The sequence below is a fragment of the Lissotriton helveticus genome, chromosome 6 (genome assembly GCF_964261635.1).
Source record: "Lissotriton helveticus chromosome 6, aLisHel1.1, whole genome shotgun sequence".
NCBI lineage: Eukaryota > Metazoa > Chordata > Amphibia > Caudata > Salamandridae > Lissotriton > Lissotriton helveticus.
The window spans coordinates 1713492733-1713515457 of NC_136067.1; the positions used below are offsets into that span (position 1 = coordinate 1713492733).

The following is a 22725-nucleotide window of genomic DNA, read 5'->3' on the forward strand; positions in this document are numbered from 1 at the left end:
TTCCTTTTATGGTAACAGTAAGTGAACGGGTTATTTGCTGCAGAAATGTTCTATTTCCTCCCACACATGAACATAGGGAGTTTTCAATCTGGCCACAAATACCAACCTTGGGAGAGATTTCAACGGCATGGCAAGAATAAGAGCTCTTTTGTCTCAGAGAGAGGTGGCCTTGAGTTCGGCCCGTGAAACTTTCGTGCTTCACATAGCGAACACCCGTACAGAGGTGCAGACCCTTCTCAATTCAGATTTGCCTTTCAATTTCAGCAAGATGGTTCGGACTATCTTTAACGCATCCTCCACAAAGGCCCTGGCGCACTTTTTTAAAGTTGTTACCAGTGGTCTCGTGACTTCATTTGAGAAAATCTTTGGAGTCATCCCTGCTTTCTTTCATTCTATTTTCTCCACTCTGCTTCGTGGATTGGCATTTTTACTTGCATTACCAGCGGACGCTCTTGTGCTTTTTTACATTTTTAAATATGGATGTCCCTCCTATGCAACCTCCCACCCTGCAGCTGCTGACACTGTTCCGCAATCGCATGCTAGAATATTATGGCACAATGCCGTTGGCGATATTAAGCACGGCATATGGATTATCTTTTCGATTCTCCTACTTCACCTGTGTCCAGCCTGTATTTCACTGCCTGACCTGTGATTTCGATTGGGCCATTGATTTGTGTCTCTGCGGACCGGTTTCTCCTGACGTCGACTTTAATCAGCTGATGACTCCTATCATTACTCACGAGTTGGTTTGTCCTGGCGAAAGGATTATGGCTGTGGCATTGATGCATGGACTACTTGGTCCCTGGAATTTACTGGCGGCAGCACAGTCTTTCTTGGAACAGAGCTTTCTTGAAAACCCACCGAGCTGTCCTCTGATGGTGATAGAGGATCCGGTGCTGGGAGAGCACGTATGTTCTTTTCCGCTTTTAAATTGGATGGCTGAACTGTTTTCGGATGAAGACGGTGACTTCCTATTGGAGGCTGTTGCAGCTTATTTTGCATACACAGTTATGTCATAGACCTTTTTCATGTTTGATATGCTGAGTACTAGCATTTCATTGACAATTCATTGACTTATTTGTCAAGTTTTTATTATTTACCTTGCCTATTGGCTTAAGACTCGATAAAGTACTTGGCTGTTTTATTTTTCTTTAGCATTAAATTTTCCTAGTTTTTAATGCTTTACCTTGCGGACCGTCCACATATAAACTTGCAATCTGCTCTCATGAGATGGCACTTCAATTATCTTATTCAGTTTGTTTCCGGATCATGGGGAGGTGTCATCTAGGTCCTGGATATCTTTACACCGTGTTTAGTTAGCATGGGCTCATTACCGGTTTAAACGCCATTTTTCCTTTTTTGCAACTTCTGCACACGACACTTAGTTGTTGCTTTAGCTTTCCACCTAGTAGTTCATCGTGGTTTACATGAGAATAATATGTTATTGCTCTACTATCTGCTTTGCTTGTTAAACTATATCTGTACAGCGAGTGCTAAAGTTTCAAGAACAACACGATACAGAATTGTTATGAGGTCTGATCTCCACGACTTCATACTCATAACATAAGTGCAACTTCTGCCAATTCTGGGCATGAGGCGGGTTTTATATTGCTTTGCCGAACACACATACACAACAGTTGATGCGGTTCACATGAAGAGAGAGCTGGTGTATGCTGATGTGATTCCTTCAAATCTAAGACACTAAAGTATGGGCACGCCCTAAACCAACACAAAGAGACCTTCTTAGCAAATAATATAATATGTGTATTAGGGAGGGTGAGATATAAGCAGCCGCGGGCCGTGGAGGGAGTTACGGTGAGGCAGGGAGGCGGGGAGGGGGAGAAGCAGGGTGGAGCCCTCTCTACCCTGCCCCTCCCCCTCCCCGCCTCCCTGCCCCACCGTAACTCCCTCCACGGCCCGCGGCTGCTTATAAGTGTTGCTAACTCTTATTCATTTACAGCATGTTAACATACTGTCACCATTCGCTTTTTATGTACTAGTAACTATGCTGGTAATTTTGCTACTGATAATATGTGTACTTGTATTCTCCACCCTGCTTCTCCCCCTCCCCGCCTCACCGTAACTCCCTCCACGGCCCGCGGCTGCTTATAAGTGTTGCTAACTCTTATTCATTTACAGCATGTTAACATACTATCACCATTCGCTTTTTATGTACTAGTAACTATGCTGGTAATTTTGCTACTGATAATATGTGTACTTGTATTATCTAAGATACTACGCCTGAGAAGACGGCATTAGTAAATAAACATTTCAAATACACATGTGTTCTTCTTAACTCCATGTTCTGGTTTCTAAGAAATATATAACGACCGACTGTTCATGAGTTCCACGTATCCTGAGGTACTATAAGTTCATATTCTGGATTGTCTAAACATTGAGAGTTTGTTATATCCAATGTGACACTGTACCTAGCTTGCTAAGGGGTTTTTGATTACTAACGTGAGTTTTGGGACACCCTAATTCGCAGAGGTTCCAATCCTCTGTCCACAGTTCTGTGTGAGAACAGAAACCCTGCGACAGGGGCACCCCCGACCCTTGCTGGAGCTTCATCACACTTGCGATACAACTCCAGCAATGCGCCACCTTTACGGCACAGATACATCACGCATCTGTGCTGTTTTTGCCCCATGATGCGCCGCATTGTAAATGCAGCACACCATAGATGACGGAACAGCGGCACAGAATGACTAACACATCCCTGGTGATGCGCCAGTCATCATAAATGTATCCCTATGCTTCTTATCTTGTTAGAGATGAACCGCCATATGTATCATCAAAGTTTTTTGCATTTCCTAAATAGCGAACTTTAAGGAATAAATAGCGATTCTTTACCATTCCTAGTTTGCGATTAGCTATTTGCTAATTACAAATTACCCATTCATTTCCTTCATTTCCATAGGGCGGTTGGACTCACTTTTAGCTCGAACGGCTGAATGGATTTCCACGAAACTTGGCAAAATTGTAGGGACTGGTAGCCCGATGTGCCTTTGCTATGTCTCAAGATATATGCTCCAGTGGTTTTTACGAAAATTAACTTTGAAAAATATATATTGGGCTACATTGGCCTATATATATGTTGGAGCCCAAATGTAGCCCAATGTAGCCCAATGTAGCCCAATGTAGCCCAAAGATGGCCGCCAGACACACAGAAAAACAAATGTAGCCCAACTATCAGCCAGATGTAGCCCAACTATAGCCCAGTGACAGAATGACCAATCAGCTTCGCAAACCTCCGTTACGCGAAGCGGAGCGCTGTTACAGATATATATCTTTTTTTGAACGTTAATTTCTCAAAATCCACTGGAGCACATATATTGAGACCTAGCAAAGGCACATCGGGCTACCAGTCCCTAATATTTTGCCAAGTTTCGTGCAAATCCATTCAGCCGTTCGATTATTATTATTATTATTTTTTTTGCCCCGCGGGGCCCTTTTAAAACCTCCACATCAAACCTAGGGGGTCAGCGAGGATCTACTATGCCCCCTTATGGTCATTTCCCCCTTCGTTTTGGCCTCCTCTTGTCTCTCGATCCTACCGAGACAAGATGGCGGCCGCTACGGACTTTTTGGAATGTTGACAGACGCCAGAGAACCAATCAGCTTCGCTTCACAAAGCTCCGTTGCGCGCAAAGTACGCGTCCTGGGACGCTGCCCGGTCCGCTGTTACAGATATATATCTTTTTTTAAACGTTAATTTCTCAAAATCCACTGGAGCACATATATTGAGACCTACAAAAGGCACATCGGGCTACCAGTCCCTACAATTTTGCCAAGTTTCGTGCAAATCCATTCAGCCGTTCGGGCTAAAAGTGAGGCCAACCGCCCTATGGAAAACTCAATGTTAAAAACACGTTTTGGGACCCCCCTTTTTTCTCGGCCCCCCCCTTGACGAACCCCCCCCCAAATTTTCAAGGGCTGCTCAGAAACAAAATGTGCCATTTTCCTGAAAATTTCAGCCAATTCCGTCCACAAACGCCAAAGTTATTAGACATAGAATTTTCAAAAATCCCATAGAGAAAAAATCCTAACTATATATACCTACTGGCGACCGCCAGTAGGTAATATATATACATATATATATATACATATATATATATATATATATATATATATATATATATATATATATATATATATATATTGAAAAGATGATTATAAACATATACAAAAAAAAAGCTGTACATATATAGAAAGTTTATAGAGAAAGGTTAAGAATTCTAAATAAGCTTCAGACATTCTTATATATTTATTTTTTCAATTCAAAATATGTCTGATTCAGATTCAATTCACAGTATTACTGTTGAATCTGATTTTAATAATGATGCCATCAAAAAACTTATCCACAAGGAGATGAGATCATGTATGTTTTCTACTCTCTCCCAAGTTATGTCATCTAAGAGATCCTTGATCCATGATAATGATGACCTATCTGACCTGGACATAGCAGAGATTAATGATCTCACCGAAAAAAGGGGTAAGAGGCATAAAAAAAGTAATAATATTGATTATACCCCAGAGAGCACGGGAGGTCCTAGCACCTCAAATTTTACAGGAGGTCCTCGCACCTCATTTGCCTCAGGTGTCCCTCGCGGCACAAATCTGAAAGGTGTCCTTAGCGGCACAAATTTGATGGGTGTCCCTCGCGGCACAATTCACCAAAGTGCTCTAGATAATGATCCAAGTGATATTGATGGCTCAGAATTTCCTGACGAATATATTCTTGACCTAGATGAGGACGATCAAGATATTGATTCCTTTCTCTTGAATGACGACAATGGTCCTTCATCTTCTAAAGGTAGTATCTTGGACCCTTTAGGGGAAGAAATGTTCTCCCCTTTTAACATTAAACATCCTAGAAGCTCAGAGTGGACTCCACATGAGCACGTTTCTAAATTCATATCTAAATGGATTAGGAACCCTTTAGAAAGGGAAACTCGCAATCTTTTGAGGGCAGAATGCACCAGACCTTCAATTGAAGGTAGTCTGTCAAACTCCTAACCTTGATCCGGAACTAATTACTTATCTTTTTAAATTAGGAAGAGACCCACGCAAAGGCTTGGAAAGGTCGCTTAAGATCTGCCAAGATAAAGTTCTCGACTAGGTCCACTTACTAAAATAATCGACGCAGCTGAGGAGAGTTACCTTAATGGTTTCCCTCTTGACACACACTCCATTCGAAGATGAAGCCAAAGAGCACTTGTCCTCTTAGGAAATGGCAACGCAGGACTAAATTGTGAAAGAAGAAGAGTGGTCCTCCATAAAATTAGTCCAAAATTAATCGATATGGCTGAAAAAGAAACCTCCATTAACCCAAAAGGTTTACTTTTTGGAGAGGACCTTATTAAAAGTTTGGGAAAATACGTATCAACCTTTACCGCTTTAGATAAAGCACATCAAAACATGAAAAGAGTTTTTAATTACAACAATAACCTTTTTGGAAGGGCCGGAAGAAGGGGGCAATCTTCCGGCCGATTCAACAGACGCCCCTTTCCAAGAAACAGAGGGAACTTTGGTAGAGGATACCAACCACTCAACCAACAACAGTTCTATCCACCCAGAGGAAGAGTTTTCCGCTCCAGAGGATTCCGAACGAGAGGTGCACCTGCCGACTCCACCCCTCAAAGTGAGTACTCCTCTCCCTCCCCTTTCTTTGAATACAAAAGTAGGTGGCAGACTGAGATTCTTTTACCACAATTGGAAAACTATCACACAAGATCCCTGGGTTCTGAACACTGTTCAAGGTTTTTCTATAGATTTCATCCAGATTCCAATCCAGAACTCTCTTCCAAGACCAATACCCCTTACTCTAGATCAAGAAAAAATCATAGAGGAAGAAATTTCCTCAATGTTAAAAAAAGGAGCAATTCTAGAGGTTCCTATGGAATTTATGACATTCATAAGTACTCTCTTCCTTGTGGAAAAGAAAGACAAGGGTTTGAGACCGGTTCTAAATCTCAGAGAACTCAACAAATTCCTTGTCTACCGACATTTCAAGATGAAGGGCATCCATCTTCTGAGAGACCTCTTACTAGAAGGAGACTGGCTGGTCAAATTAGATTTGAAGGACGTCTATTTTACAATTCCCATGGCAAAGGAACACCAACCCTTTCTTCAATTTCTTTGGAAAAACCATCTCTTTCGATTTCAGGCTCTCCCCTTCGGCCTTTCCTCTGCCCCTTGGTGTTTCACCAAGGTAATGAGAACAGCTGCCTCATGTCTAAGAGAAAAAGCTATTTGTTTCATCATCTACTTAGACGACATCCTGATTCTTTCTCAAGACTATGCTCAGATCATCATAGATCTCAAGACAGTTATAGACCTTTTAGAAAGTCTGGGTTTCATCGTAAACAGGGAAAAATCCATTCTAGTTCCCTCAAAGAAGATGGAGTTCCTGGGTTTCACAGTAGACACAACAGAATGTCTCCTCCTTTCGCCTCCCAAGAAGATTGCCAAAATCAGAGAGTAGATAAGGCATGTATTGAAACAAGAAAATCTCTCCCTAAGAGAACTAGCCAGACTTTTAGGCCTTCTATCTTCAATTCAGGCCATTTTTCTGGGACCATTGAATTATCGAGCCCTTCAGAGAATAAAAGCAAGAGCTCTCAGATCAGGTCTTTGGTACGGGGATCGAATTTCCTTAAACCCAGAAGCCATCTTAGAACTAACATGGTGGTTAGACAATCTAGATGCATGGAACGGGAGAGCGATCTTTGGTTCAGCACCAGATTTTATTCTAGAATCGGATGCCAGCCTTCATGGCTAGGGTGCTTGTCTACAGAACCAGAACACTGGAGGAATTTGGTCACAACAAGAATCCCTGCACCACATCAATTATCTAGAAATAACAGCAGGGCTTTATGCTCTAATGAGTTTCAAACGCTGTCTTCAAGGAAGATCAGTCATATTGAAAATGGACAACATGTCTGCCGTCGCTAACATAAACCGTCTTGGAGGGACCAAGTCAGAAGACCTCTCCAATCTAGCAAAGAAGCTTTGGTTTTTCTGCCTAGAACACAAAATATCTCTCAGAGCAGAATACACCTTTCCGGGAAATCCAATCTTTGTGCAGATTGGAATTCAAGATTCATCTTGGATTACAGCGACTGGAAGCTCAACACTTCTGTTTTCAACTCCCTCAATCATTTCTGGGGCCCATTCCAAGTAGATTTATTTGCAAGCAGATTGACTACCCAATTGATATCTTATTTCAGCTGGATGCCCGATCCTGGTGCTATAGCAGTGAATGCCTTTCTCCAACCTTGGGTAGGGATCAACACTTATGCCTTCCCTCCATTTGCAATGATCCAGAGACTCCTTCAGAAAGTGAGACAAGAACGATCCTCAATTGTCCTAGTAACTCCGTTTTGGCCATCCCAAGCATGATTCCCAACAGTTCTAGAACTAACCTATGATTTTCCCTTCCTAATTCCTCCTCTGAAAGATCTTCTTACAGACGCAGACGGACAAATTCACCCTCTTGTTCAGACAGGGAATTTGAACCTTCTTGCTTGGAAGGTGTCAGGAGATCTAACGATCTCGCTAGACTTTCGTCAACAGCTTCAACTCTACTTGGAGAGTCATGGGCCCCTGGAACACATTACCGGTACAACAACATTTGGAAAGTCTGGTCACGTTGGTGCTTGGAAAGGGACTTAGATCCCATGGAGGCACCTATTGTTGATATAGTTAATTTTCTTGGAGAACAATTCGATAGAGGTTTAAGTTACAGAGCTCTCCATTGTTTTAGATCTGCTATTTCTGCAGGACATTCTCTAATTAACAATAAAACGGTAGGTAAAAATCCTATTATTTGTAGAATACTTAAAAGTATCAGACTTAGAAGACCTCCTCAACCTAGATATCAATCTCCTTGGGATGTTAATGTAATTCTTGACCTTTTTTGTTCTTGGCCAGTTAATTCTCTTCTCAGCAGGAAGAATCTTTCTATCAAATTAGCTACTCTTCTTTGCTTAATTTCATGCAGAAGAGTCTCTGATGTTAAAGCTCTAGATATTTCTTTTAGATCTTACGATATTTTTGGAGTCAAATTTGAAATACATAGAAGAACTAAAACCATGTCAGATTCTATTTTCTATCCTCGTTTTGATACTTGCACTAAACTCTGTGTTGTTCAATGTATGAAAGAATATGATGTGAGAATGAACTCTCTTCGTCCTCTGAATGTATCTCAGTTACTCCTCTCTTTTGTTAAACCCCATAAAGGAATTTCTTCTACCTCTATTGCTAGATGGGTTAAAACAGTCATGAAACTTGCTGGAATCAATCTGAATATTTTTAAACCACATTCTATTAGATGCGCAAGTAAGTCATTCTGGTCAGGTGGTAAGTTAGATGATATTCTAAAGCCTGCTGATTGGTCTAATTCTAGAACCTTTGCTCATCATTATTGCAAACCTGTTTCTCACATGTCTGATGTTGTTTTACATGGCTACCAACATGCATAATGGTAGCCTCCGGTCTTGTAATGAAATTGCGATTCTCCTATTAACATGACCAGAGAATCTGGATTTCATTAAAGACACGGAGGCTAACATTATCCCTCCCACCCTTTCCCTGGGTGGTTGATTAAATGATATAATATATGTTATGATATGCATATTTGAATTTTTTACTTACAAACAAACATTCTTTTCCTTTGCAGGATTACTTACATCCTTTTCCTTTTCAGGAATTGTTATTTAGATGATTGTTTATTATTCTTGTCCTTAATACTTTTATTGGGATTTATTAACAACCTTTCGTTGCCTTGCAGATAACTTGTCTTCTTGATTTCACATCTGTGGATCAATCGTGGATGGTGTATTCTTCCGTCATCCTTCTTCAAGTTTGATGTTTCATTGGAGTTGTTTGGACTTTTCCTTTTTCATTGTCACCACATTTAAAAGAGGCTGATTGCCTAGTGATTCATGCTATTGTTGATTCATATGTATTCTAAGTTGGAACTTTTGCTTAGTGACATATGCGGCTATGCTTGGACTGCATTAAACGTTGTATGCATAATGTTAGCCTCCGTGTCTTTAATGAAATCCAGATTCTCTGGTCATGTTAATAGGAGAATCGCAATTTCACTTGAACTATATTAGAAAAGTGAAACCATTCATTTCTACGGCGGACCTCAAATTGGCAGTCCAGTCCTTAGTTATCTCAAGGATTGAATATGGATGTACAACTCTAGCAGGTCTATCAAAAAATTCCAAAGCACCACTAAAAGCATGTCTCAATGGAAATAGCCAAAAACTGCGAAATTGAAGGGGTCGATCGCGGCAGAGTGGCGAGCCAAGATGGCAGCGCCCAAGAAAAGGTGACAGATCCGGGAGGAAAACCTGACGGACAGTGCAGCGGCGGACCGCGGCTGGGAGTATCTTCCCCCACCTCATCGCAGGGCCTAGAGCAGAGCCCAGGGGCCCCCTTAAGACTACACCAAGGGAGCAGAGCGGAGACTGGCGGTGACTCGATTAGGACCCCATGTGGCAAGTCCAAGTGCGGAGACGAGTGGTCGTCAGAGAGGGCAAGCGAAGGGGAGAAGATGGGCAAGCGAAGGGGAGAAGAGGGCCACACGATCAAGGACGAGAGCCTCGCTGGCCCCACAAGGAGAACGGACTGAGGAGATGTTGGCAGAGAGCAGCCAGGGCAGCGACTGACGGGTTGGGACAAGGAGAAGGCTCCTCCCAGCTGGTTGGACGAGGTGAGCGCAGGCCTGGAATCCCTAGCGGGCGCCTGAGGGAGAGTACGATTGCGCAAGACCAGGTGAGAGAGGAGGTGGAGGGAGACCTGGGCCGCGCAACAGAGTCATGTGCACCCTATCATCTACCGGACCCCAGGAGCCTCATGACTGTAGACCCTAGCGGGGACCCAAGCAGTGCGACCTGAGCCCCAGAGAAGCGATTGTGTCCAAGAGGGGCGAAGCGGAGCAACAAGGCAAAGAGGGTCTCTCCAAGCAGGCGAACACACAGAGTTCTGCAGCCGGAAAGCAGAGTTCGGAGGAACGAGAAGAGGGCTGATAAGCCCTGGAGTGAGGCCCAGAATAGGCGAGCAGGCCTGACAATGCCAGTGCGGCCAGCTGACAGGCCCAGGGACAACCAGAGCTTCGGGGGAGGCGGCAGGTACAGAGCAGCAAGAAGTAGCCAGTGGAGCAACGGGGCAACAGGGCCTCCCCAAGCAAGCCAGTACATCCAGTACATGAAGAACTGCAGCCTGGGCACAGAAGCCTGAAGGAGGGGAGAAGGGGGGGGAGAGGGCTGCCGGCCGCGAGAAAGAGGCACAGCACAGAAAAGTGGGCACAAAGTCTATGCTGTGGCTGAGGAACAGGCCCAGAGACGGCCTGTGTCCCCATCCAGCACACAGATCAGGCGGGAGACCCCCTTCCTCCCCAGCAAACACAGCTAAGGGGACCAAGGCGAAAAACGTAGAACCACCAGACGGCCACCGGAGAGCCAACGGTCGCCCACATAGTAGGACACCAGCACGCAGGGCCTGAACGCAGTGTAGCCCAAACCCCCTACCAGACCTGGAGGCGAGAGGACTCAAGCCCATACTGAGGACATGAGACACACCAGAGGGGGTGGGCGAAACCGAAGAAGAGTCGGCGGTATATGATCAAGGGGTGAGGGAGAGCACGCACCAGACTGTAGAGTGCCTACCAGAAGAGAAGGCCCCACGAGCGGCGAGGGCTATCAGGAGCATCTTATGAACGCACGCAGCACCAGAAGTGCCACAGACTGCGAAGACACCATGGGGAAGATCCCCAAAAAGAAGGCCAGAGAAGAGGCCCAACAGACAAGCCGATGGAGGAGCGGGGTAGGTCCTGGAGACCCCATGCTGCAAGCCATTCTACAGGCCATCACCTCATCCAGTGAACGACTGAAAACCAACATTGACTCACTGGGTCTGGTTCTACTTAGAGAAGACCACAAAAAGTTGGCGGACTGAGTCAAGACAACAGAGGGCCAGCTATCTGAAACAGTGCCGGACATTGTAATCACGAAACAGCATGTAGCGGTGCTTGAGACTAAGATACAGACACTGGAATCCTGAGCTGAAGAGGACGAAAATAGGTCGCGCAGGAGCAACCTTCGAATCATGGGCCTCCAGGAGAAAATAGAAGGCCGCAACATGATAGTCTACCTGGAAAAATGGATACAGGAGGAAGTAGCGCCAGATGGCTTATCTTACTTTTTCGCCCCAGAGAGGGCACACCGGGTCTCGGCGAAGCCACCTGTACCAGGGGCACCTCCGCGGGTGATGAGCGAGAAGCTCCTCCAATATAGGGACAGGAACCATTTCCTTACCCAGGCGATCCTCAAAGGAGACATAGAGGTGGATAACTCAGTGGTGCGCATCTTCCCAGACTTTTCCCAGGAGGTGCAAAGGCAAAGAGGGCCCTATCGGGAGGTGAAGCAGAGCCTGTGGAAATTAAACTACAAATATGCGACAATACCCGGCCATGCTACGAGTCACCACGGAGAAGGGCGCGGAGTTCTTCAGGACCTCGCAGGAGGCATCACACTGGCAGGAAAAACACGAAGGGATGGCGTCGCTAAGAGAACCGGAGAGGAGGAGAAGAAGAGAGAACTGTTCTAGGGGTCGGTGGGCCCTGAGGGAGAACCTAGCTCCTACGCAGGAAGAGGCACAGCTTGAGCGCCAAAACGCAATGCAGATAGTGCTGCTAATCAGCGGTAAACGGAGAAGCAACGCACCTCCTGAGGGCAGCGAGACAACAGCGGACTCCGGCATGGATCCGTCGATTCAGAGTCAGAGAGCGTGGTGTCCCCCTCAATTCTTCCTATTCCTGGGCCCACCCATTCCAGCAACTAAACCTTGCACTACCTTAACCATGCATATGCGTGGTTAAGGCAAGCATGGTTGCGCTTGCGTTGTTCAGACATGCGTGGCTGAGCCGTCATTGTTCCAACCGTTGCCTTCATCTTTACATCTAAAAATGGCAGAGTACTAGGCTATCTGTATCTTGAAATTAACAGTTATTGTCAATGCTGAGGTCACTGTGATTAGCTGTTATTTACCCGAAATTGGAGCTATCACCTGAAATGTTTGGGTGCGAGTGTGACATCTCGAGTTTGCGCTAAATTGCTTCCAGCTGAATCGCATAAAAAGCAAATAAATGACTCTGTCATGTAAGTCAAAAGCAGCATGGAATTTTTATGCACAATGAAGAGACCATTTACATTGCCATTATGACATTAAATTATTTGACTCCTTATTTTTCTGATGCTTATCAAAATTAGGATGAAAATGTGTCCTCAGTTTTCATTACTAAGCTTATCTCTCTGTCCTTAATTACCTACTGGCGGTCGCCAGTAGGTAGTCATAGTTCGGACCTATTATCCATAGGAAATCCTCAACATTCTATTCCCAATAACTTTGGCGCCGATTGACGAATCTTCACAAAACTTTCAAAAGTTTTGGCCAGCTCCAGTCCGCTCTTATCCTGAAAGTTTCACGATGGTTCATCAAGCGGGGCCGAGAAAAAAGGGGGGTCCCAAAACACGTTTTCCCCATGCAATTTCCCATAGGACATTTAGCCGCGGCTACAGCCCGAACTGCTGAACGGAATTACACCAAATTTGGCAAAGAGGTAGTCCTTGGTTCAGACTCGTGCCTTTTGCTTATTTTGGTGTAAATCTGTTCAGTAATTCCTGAGAAAATTACAGTTAAAAGCATTTATATATCTATAGGCGCGGTGGATCCGCCTACCTATCCGCGTACCCTAAGCGCACCCTGCCGTGCACGAGCTGTATTTTAATTGGCTGTCAATACTCCAAATCAGGAAGTGTTGGCAGCCATCTTGTGCCTCCGTAGAACCGAGGCACAAGAAACCCCCCAAAAATTGTGCAAAACGCGAAAAGGGGGCAGGGTAGACCCACCCTGACCCCCAGGCCTGCTCAGTAATTCTAAGCGTACTTACCAGTAACTTGTATTTCCTTCCATAAGAATCCATTGTGTGGTTTTCAGCAGAAAAGTTTCTAAGTGTCGATTTTTGAAAAGTACAAATATTCCTCTAAAATCAGCCGCACTTTGTATTCCGATTTACTCCCCTGTTATCAGGAGAGAACCCAGTGCTGCATCTTTTAGCCCATCACTGACCCTGAAAAGTAATTCTAAGCGTACTTACCAGTACCTTGTATTTCCTTCCATTGAAATCCATTGTGCGGTTTTCATCAGAAAAGTTTCTAAGTGTCGATTTTTGAAACGTACAAATATTCCTATAAAATCAGCAGAACTACGAATTCCGATTTACTCACCGGTTATCAGGAATGACCTCAGTGATGCTTCTTTGAGCCCAGTACTGATCCTGAAAAGTAATTCTAACCATACTTACCAGTAACTTGCATTTCCTTCCATAGGAATCCATTGTGTGGTTTTGACCAGAAAAGTTATTAAGTGTCTATTTTCACAAACTAAAAATATTCCTTAAAAATTGCCTGTATGACAAATGCATTCTTTCGACTGTTTACAGGAGATGCACCTGTGCTGAATCCAGGATCCACCACGGAGTAAGAAAAAGTAACGTTAACACTACTTACCTATTGATAAGTGAATTTCTTCCCATAGGAGAACATTGGTGATTCTATGTGAAAAAGTTTCTGTCAACTTTTAAAATACAATAATATTCCTTAAAAATCACTACTGTAACCAAAACGTTTTTACTCAACTGTTTACAGGAGATGTACCAGGACTGAATCTAGGATCCAGTCATGTGGTTAGAAAAGTAATCCAAAAGTAACTAATTGCATTTAATTAGAAATTCACATTGAGCTCAATGTTGCATTGTGTCTGAAACTGTGTTGCGCATTACAACAACTGTAACTACTGAACTTAAAAGTCTATTGCCTATTTGCAAAGTATTTAAACTAAAGTAATTCATTCTGAGAAAGTATATTTTGTAATGTACTGTATAATGTAATTATAATGTAATTTAAAAAATAAAATATCTAAAAATAAATTGTTTAAAAAAATGTAGTAAATCAGTATAAAAAAAATTTAAAATACCAACTAATACATTTAAAAATTGTCATTTACAAAACCTTTGAAATTCACTGAAAAAACCATAGGTTTCAGACAGTTTATAGTTAGGAATTACCATTTAAGAAAACATTAGAAATTCACTGAAAAAAACATAGGTTTCAGGGGTGTTCATGAGTACAAAACCAATGAATTTCCTCTGTTAACTCGCGCGCCCGCAATCCACTGCTGATGATGTCACATATTACATCATTCATGACATGGTCAGAGACATCACTGATGACATCATCCACGTGACAATCTGATACAACTCATCATACACTAGTATAACCTTTCAACACTCATTCTAAAATATGGAGTACCATATTTCAAATCAATGACACACCAATACAAGTTTCTAAAAACCCACTCAGTGATTCCTACATCTACACACACATCTAAACGCTTACCTAAAGATTCACTCATACATGCTAACAAAGATCAATAGAACATTATTAAATATACTTATACACCTATATCGACATTACACACCAGCACACATCCTATTCACTTAGGCAATCATCCTACTCACTTATGCAAACAACTGATCATACATACATTTATTAAGCTACACACTTATACAAATACCACTTCATTTATTCATATAGATAGTAACTCATACATAGTGTGTTATAAAATCACTAATAGAAGTATACAGTTTTCGATACAGTCACTCATACAATCACTGAGTGTTAAGTATGCTTATTTATAAACAACAACTGTCACATACACTGCCTTTTATATTTCTACTTTGTTAGACATGTATCATTGAGAAATTTATTTACTCATCACCGCACCCATAAAGAGATTCACTCTCCCAAACAAGTGTTTCCACATGCAGTCTTAACTCATATTCCTACTAAATCAACTATTTATACATCTTTGGACAGTCACACACCTCCCATCCAACCACACACACATTCACTATCCTATACAAATACTCAATTAATGAATTCTTATATAGACTTTACATAGCTACTAACCAACTTATGTAGTAGTTTACACAACAAGAGATACAGTGATATATTCACAGTTTATTCACTATCCCATATATTTAGTGAGACACTTTAAATTAGTCACTTAGACAGTCAATGACAGTGCTACTAAATCATCCATCCAGACACTTATACATCCAGTCAGTCTTCACTACAGATTGCTATATATATATATTTAAATATCGAACCAAACCACATTCACTGGATGATGTCATCAGTGATGTCATTTGAGATTTCATCAGTGATGTCACTGACCATGTCAGGAATGATGTAATATGTGACATCATCAGCAGTGGATTGCGGGCTCGCGAGTTATAGTTAGTAGAACTAACTATAACGGAGGAATTTCAATGGTATTGTACGCATGAAATGTCCTGCTAACTAGAACACCCCTGAAACCTATGGTTTTTTCAGTGAATATCTTATATAAATAGCGCCAAAACTATTAAGCATCCAAACATGTTTTGAATATGTATTACAAGTAGGCCGAACATTCGAAGTTTCAACTGACAGATGTGTTTCTTCAAAAAGCACCTGATTTGATGTTATAAGGTACACCCTATTAAACAATGGTGTTCTTAGTTGATGGTCATAGATCTCAAATTTCCCTTCAGCATCTGTCACTTTAGCCTGCTAACTAGATGCTTAACACTTATATCTCATGATTTTCTGTGTTCTGTTTAGGGAAATAACTTTTTGTTTAGATGCTTTGGCTAAGTAAAGCGAAAGCTTGACGAGAGTGGTTTGTTCTTGTCGTTTTACTATCACTGTCATCCTGTATGCTTTGCAACCAATATACAAATCTCTTTGGTACTCTAAGCAAAATCAGAAAGTGATCACCTGTGTTACCCCAAGAACGATAGTGCTTGGCCAATAACATGATATAATAACATTAGAACTATCACCTGAACACGTGGAGCTTTGTGACAGGAGACATTGAATAAAATAATTTTCTGCAACCCTTGCTTAAAATGTACTGTAATGTAACAGAGCGGATGTGTACATGGATGTGTATTACCAGCGTATGTCAAAGACCTTGCCACATTCTCGCAATAGTAAAGTATACAAAACAGCGAAGGATGGAATGCTTGAAATATTGTCAGCTACTGATAATCTTCTGGCCACATATCAGCCAATTATTATTTTACATACCATGGCACCTCAGTATAGACCCAGCCACAAGCTAATCAGTCTTAACCCTGCTCCAATAGGGACAGTCCATCCCTAACTGTCAGTCCAGGTCCTCCCTGAACCAGAACACAAGCAACTCAGAGCCTGTGTCACCCTAGTTAGAGCTCATCATGGTTCCAGTGGCAAAGTGCGCACAAGACAAAATAAGGGTATAACCTGCACACACCTGTTTTCCATAAAGTGTCCAATGTTTGATTAACTGAAAATAATGTTATCAGTTGTGTGTTACCCTGACCTGCTCCTGTCAGGTGCTATGATCAATGAGCTTATGTGTATAGACACTGTCACATATGTCAAGGTGCCCTACTCTGGCCCCTATGGTGCAATTCAAATTGTCCCCAAAAATTTTTTAACATTAATATCAGATTTAGATAATTTTTTCAAAACAAAAGGTTATCTGCCAGTGATTTAAATGTGAACCAACATATTCCAACACAAAAACGAAACGGATTATAGTAAACAAAATGCATTTGACACTTTTCATGTGTCATCTATATTTGATACAATTCTTATGCTCACGTATGTTAGGCCATGCTGGAGGTCAACCTAGGACCGGAGTTCCCCTGAAGAAGGGATTCCCAAAATGCATTGGGAACATGGCAAAGCAAGACCTCATATGACATTTGTATTGTCTTTGAATGATAAATAAGAATTGTATCAAATATAGATGACGCATGAAAAGTGACAAACACATTTTGTTTACTATTGTCCTTTTCGTTTTTGTGTTGGAAAATGTTGGTTCACATTTAAATCCCTGTCAGATAACCTTTTGTTGTTTTGTTGTGAAAAAATGATCTAAATATGATATTAATGTAAAAAAAAAAATTGGGGGGGGAGAATTTAAATTGTACCATAGGGGCAAGAGTGGTGCGCCTTGACATATGTAACATTGTATAGTCTGTACACATAAGCTCATTGAAAGTGTGCAAAAGACCCATGTCTGAGCATACCTGTCTCACCGGTAAAACAGGTCCTGGGTAATTTGAAATCCGATTCAGGGAGGACCTGTCCTTGCAGTTTGGGTAGTATCAAGACTGGATTGTATATGGCTGGGTCTAAACAGAGAAGGCATGTTGAGAAAAATAAGCCCCCGAGTAATTACCAGTGGCTGAGATTATTTCGAGCATTCCATCCATCACTTTTTTGTAGTGCATTCTCTTAATAGGTCATCTAGTCGATATCACAACTTTTTTTTGTGGTTTTGAAATAAAATCCAGTAATGAAATCAAGTATTTCTAAAAGCGCACGATTACCCGAGGGTGTCAGGGCACTGGGGGTTGTCGGGAAGATTAAGTGAGCTATTGCCCAGAGTAACATGGTGCTGGGCTAACGCGGCGCCGGCGATCGAACCGTGAACCCCGTGGTCCAGAGTCAGGCACCGTGGTCGCTGCGCCGCACCGGTTTTCACCTTAGACGTGGCTACTTCCTTGCTAAATTAGGCAGCTTTCATTTATTTATCCTGAAGTGCCACGTGCCTTTAAATACTATCCCTTAATATTAATGTAGCGGAAAACACATACTTGAACAATCATTTTTATAATTACCATTTCCTGAGATGCAAAATTAGGACTTGTACACTCAGCCGAAAAATAGGAAAAGTCGTAAGTGAAGGTCTTCACACGTTCCCTTCCCAAATCTCCAGAGACTCCATCTGGCATCTAATGAAGAAAAAAAAGTAAAAACAGGTTTTTAATTTAGTGACAAACGCATCACTTAGTTTTTACGGGAAATGGGTGCATTTCTCCCCTCTTTTGTGGAAGGGGTAGCAACAAGAATGGCTACTACTAGGCATATAAGTCTACATTTGGGAAACTGTTGTAAGGATACATTTACCTGCATATATGACATGTAACACCAACCCATAGCTGTATCCAATAAAGCACACTATTGGTCTGATGAAAAAGGGTGCGGCAAATTAACAAACGGTTGCAAAGCCATTTGCAACCCCGCCAAGTGAATTTACAAAGCCCTTCTGTGCCCAGGGAATTGTAACTGCCATTAAGATCGTGCACACCGCTAGAAATACCCTGAGACTGGTGAGGGAAAAGGGGCAGCAAACGAGTATCCATCCCCCGTGCAACTCGCAATGGAATGCACAACTGATTATGTGGTTGCAGAATATTAACTTGTCACAGCCTACCCAATGCACATAGTGGTGATTAGTAAAATGTAAGCTGTTGATTACGGACATCTCACTCAGGGTGTGTTAAGGCATTGGAATAAGCAGACAGAAGTCACACGAACCGCTGCATACTTCTCGACATCCAGTTCAGAAATGGGAGCCACTTGTGACTGACATCTGCCTCCTTAAGGTAGCAAAGTCCTCCCGTTCCGAATGACAGAATGGAGGTCTGCTGTCCCATTGAGACTTCTTCCCAAGGATCAGCTACTGTTTTAAATGAGGTGTAGACCTGATTCACGCTGCACTAGTATTAATGAGACTAAAATTCAATAACAGACCAATCAGAATTAATGAGACAGGTGGTTTGCGCCTCACTCCGACCAGTCCTTCCGTTTTGGAAAGGATGCAAATATCCTTTGCAGTGCAAAGGGTTTGAATGACCACATTAGAACAAAGTGCTGCGCTGTGGGAAGCCTCTTGCAACATCAGGGCCTACATCTCAAGAGTACCACAACATCCTTTCTGAAGTTAGACTCGCCGAAATGCACAAGTTACTTACCTTCAGTAACGATATATCTGTAAGAAACATTAGTTAGTGTTAGATTCTTTACCTTAGAATATTCCTAGGCGTCAGACTGGATCCGGAAAGTTTTCGCTAGCAGTACCTCTGCACGTCAGTAGGTGGAGTCGTGCGGCTCCGCGTCCGTCGCTGCGTCGTATGCGCCGAGATGACGTCACGGAGACTACTTAGGCGCCACCCATGCGCGCTGACGTCAGTTCTGCACACGACGTTCTGCGCCAGGAACGCAGAGCCATGCAAGACACTGGCCACTGGTGCATAAATCTAGGGCACTAAAAGGGATGACCTTAACCGTAGAAATCAGTTTGCAGAACGGCGAGGATGGGTGTGGCGGTAAGGAATCTAACACTAACTAATGTTTCTTGCAGATATATTGTTACCGAAGGTAAGTAACTTGTGCATCTGAAAGAAACACATTAGTGTTAGATTCTTTACCTTAGAATAGATACCCCAGCAATACCAACCCCAGTGGTGGGTCTGCGAACTAAGATCACACCAGAAAATCCCGGAGAACAGAACGGCCAAAGAAGCAGTCTCTCTGGGCTTGGCTCTCAAGGCAATAATGCTTAGTAAAGGTGTGCAGAGGCAGAACAAATGGCATCCACTGCGGCGCCGGAGACGGAGCCGAGGGTGGCAATAGGGCTGGAGCCGGCAGCGTGGGACCTTGTGGCACCGTGGCCGGAGCCAGCGGCGGCGCAGACGGCTCGTCAGGATCCTGACACGGGACCGCGGGGACCAAGGACGCACCGACGGGAGCCCGAGGCCTAAACAGGCGGTCCATGGTAGCAAGATATTCTTGCACTTGTGCAGGAGTCGCCCACGAACCCGGATAAGGTGGGTAGACTGCGGGACTCCCAGGCTCCGAAGAAGCCGCAGGGGCAGAACCCCTGTCCCCCTTGTCTGCATCCGGGGACCAACGGGGGGACATCGGAGAGCGGCAACGCTTCTTCGACTTCTTTTTGTGTCATCTCTTACCCGAATTCGAGGGTGAAGACTTGGAGCCCGAGAAGCGATATTGGTGGTCCCGCGAGCGTTCTCTGGAGCAGCCCCTGGACCGTGAACGGCGCTGGGACGAGTGCCGGACCTCAAGCATCTTCCGGCACCCTGCTCCCTCAAGGCCTTCGGGGCCATTACATGACAGTCCATACAGGACCGAGAGTCGTAGTCACTCTCCAGGCAGTAGAGACAGATGTTGTGGGGGTCCGCCACCGGCATATTATGATGGCAGGCCCCACAAGACTTAAAACCAGGCATCCCTACGTGCACCAGAGTAGACTTACAGGAGACAAAAGTCTCAAAAAGATAGTCAAAAAGAGACTAAGGTATGTGCTCTAACCGGATCTGCACTCACTGGTGCGGAAAAAGAAAGAACTGACGTCAGCTCGCATGGGTGGTGCCTAAGTATTTATTTTATTTTTTATTTTGAGAGTTTTATACAGCGCGAACAAGATCTTTGCAGATATCAGAGCGCTTTACAAGTAAAAATACAAAGTAAAAATACAAAGTAATAAAGCGTATATGCAAAGTGATATATGAGGTAGTTAGGTACAAGGTGCTAGTTACATAGGTAGGTCAAAGGACATAAGGTAGGTCACAGGTGTGGTAGTGTAGGTACACTGAGAATAGACAAACAATTGCGTCAATAGCATAAAGTGCAATACCAAGGAGCATATACTTGCTTAAGCGTGTTTAGAGTATTAAAGGTGGGCCAAGTTGAGGTGGGTGTGTGCAGGATGTATAGTCCCACAGGTGCGACAGTAGAAGGGAAGTAAGGATCGTTGAGGTGGAGAGGGTAAAGTGTGCAAAGTCAACCAGGTGCGTCAACAATATAACAATATACATAATCAACCAGGTGCATAAAACATAACAAAATACAAAGAGTGAGCGTATATAATTACGTAATTCGATAATACGGGTGGTACAATAGGCCAAGGTCGGGCAGGGCTTACAGGGCAGATTCATGAGTGATACGGAGTAATAGGTCATGTGTATTTTGCCATGAGGATCGCTTTAACTTCTTTCTTAAAGATTGTGTTGGAGGAGATGAGCCTTGTTTCAAGAGGGAGTGAGTTCCAGATCCTGGGTGCCATTCCTGAAAAGGAGCGTTTATACGTTTTTTCCTTCCGAAATCTTCGAGGTTTCAGCAAAAGGTTGTTTGTGCTTCTAGTAGTTCGGGAGCCACCCGAAATTGTCAACTTTTGAGTGAGGTAGGCGGGTGAATTCAGATGCACAGCCTTGTGTGTCATGCATGCGATTTTCAGTTGAATTCTGGCTTCAAAAGGTAGCCAGTTCAGTGATTTAAAGTCCGGGGAGATATGCGAGTGTTTTTTTGAGCCTGTGACGAGTCTCGCTGCGGCGTTAAGGGACGCTCTTAGGGGTGCCGTTGTAGTTAGGGGGAGCCCGCAGAGGGCGGTGCTACCGTATTCTATGTGCGGGATGACTATAGATTGTACTGCAGTTTGGAAGTCTTTGGCAGGAAGGAAGGGTTTAAGTTTTCTCAGGGTATTGATTTGGAAGTTCGCTCCTTTGGTTGCCTTGCTGATGTGCTGCTGCATGTTGAGATTGGTGTCAAGTGTAATGCCTAAAGATTTTGCTGAGTCTACTACGATGGGCTGTACATTTAGAGCCGTTAATTGCTTAAGCCATGTTTGAGCCGTGGATATTTTAGCGGGAGGTGAGATCAGGAGGAACTCGGTCTTCAGAGCATTGAGTTTGAGGTGATTCTCAGCAAGCCAGGATTGGGTGTTTCTGATCGTGGTGTTCAGCAGCATGATGTCCTTGGGAGATTGTATTTTGAGATAAAGTTGGGTGTCGTCGGCATACATGTGAAAGTGCACATTAGAAGCCTGTAACAACGTAGTGAGAGGTTCCATAACTAGGTTGAACAGTGTTGGGGAGAGGGAGGATCCTTGAGGGACGCCTAGCGATACAGGTACCAGAGAGGACAGCAGGTTGTTGCTTTTGATTCTTTGTGTCCGGTTGTGTAGAAATGAGGTGAACCACTTTAGAACAGTCCCAGATATGCCCATTCTTGTGTTTAACAGTTCGAGTAAGTTCTCATGTTTAACTGTATCGAATGCTGAGGAGAGGTCCAGAAGAATGAGGAGACAGGTATCGTTTTGGTCTAGGATTTGGAGGGCATCGTCCACTATGTGAGTCATGGCAGTTTCGGTACTGTGCCCTGCTCGGAAGCCTGACTGATGAGCGTTTAGGAGATCAAACTTATCTATGTGTTTAGTCAATTGTAGTTGTACGCATTTTTCCAACAGTTTAGCGAGAGTGGGAATGTTTGTAATAGGGCGGTAATTGTTTAGATCAGTGGGGTCTGCTGTTGGTTTTTTTAGTAGCGGTGTGACTTGCCCTACTTTGAGGGCGTTGGGGATGGATCCTTGTTGAAGAGAGCTATTGATAATCTTAGACTAGAGTGGGAGAAGCCAGGGGGAAAAGTCTTTTACAGCGTTAGCAGGAAGGGGGTCAGAGAGGTGATTGGAAGGTTTCAAGGCGCTGAGCAGTCTGCCAATTTCTTCTACGGAGTAAGTGTCAAAGGATGACAAAGTAGCATTGTTCTTTGGTTGAGGCACTGCTGTGTGTCGGGGGTTGGAGTACAGGATAGCGTCATTGAGGAGATCGCTTCTTATTCTCTCAGTTTTTTGGATAAAGAAGGCAGAGAAGTCTTCGCAGGAAGGAGTAACGTCCATGGAGCTGATTGTCTGGGGTTGCTCTTTAGATTGTGTTCTGACTAACTCAAACAGTTTTCTTGGACGGTTTTTAGCTTG

The 22725-nt window shown here is 43.4% G+C and overlaps 1 protein-coding gene across 2 annotated transcripts in view; it reads right to left on the reverse strand.

Annotated features, from left to right (window-relative positions):
• KIF16B (kinesin family member 16B) overlaps window positions 1–22725 on the reverse strand; it is a 1655522-nt gene that overhangs the window by 1466679 nt on the left and 166118 nt on the right. For both annotated transcript variants that reach the window (XM_078649578.1, XM_078649577.1), the window contains exon 3: window positions 17792–17905. In XM_078649578.1, the coding sequence (XP_078505704.1) occupies window positions 17792–17905 (114 nt within the window). The remainder of the gene's footprint in view (window positions 1–17791; window positions 17906–22725) is intronic.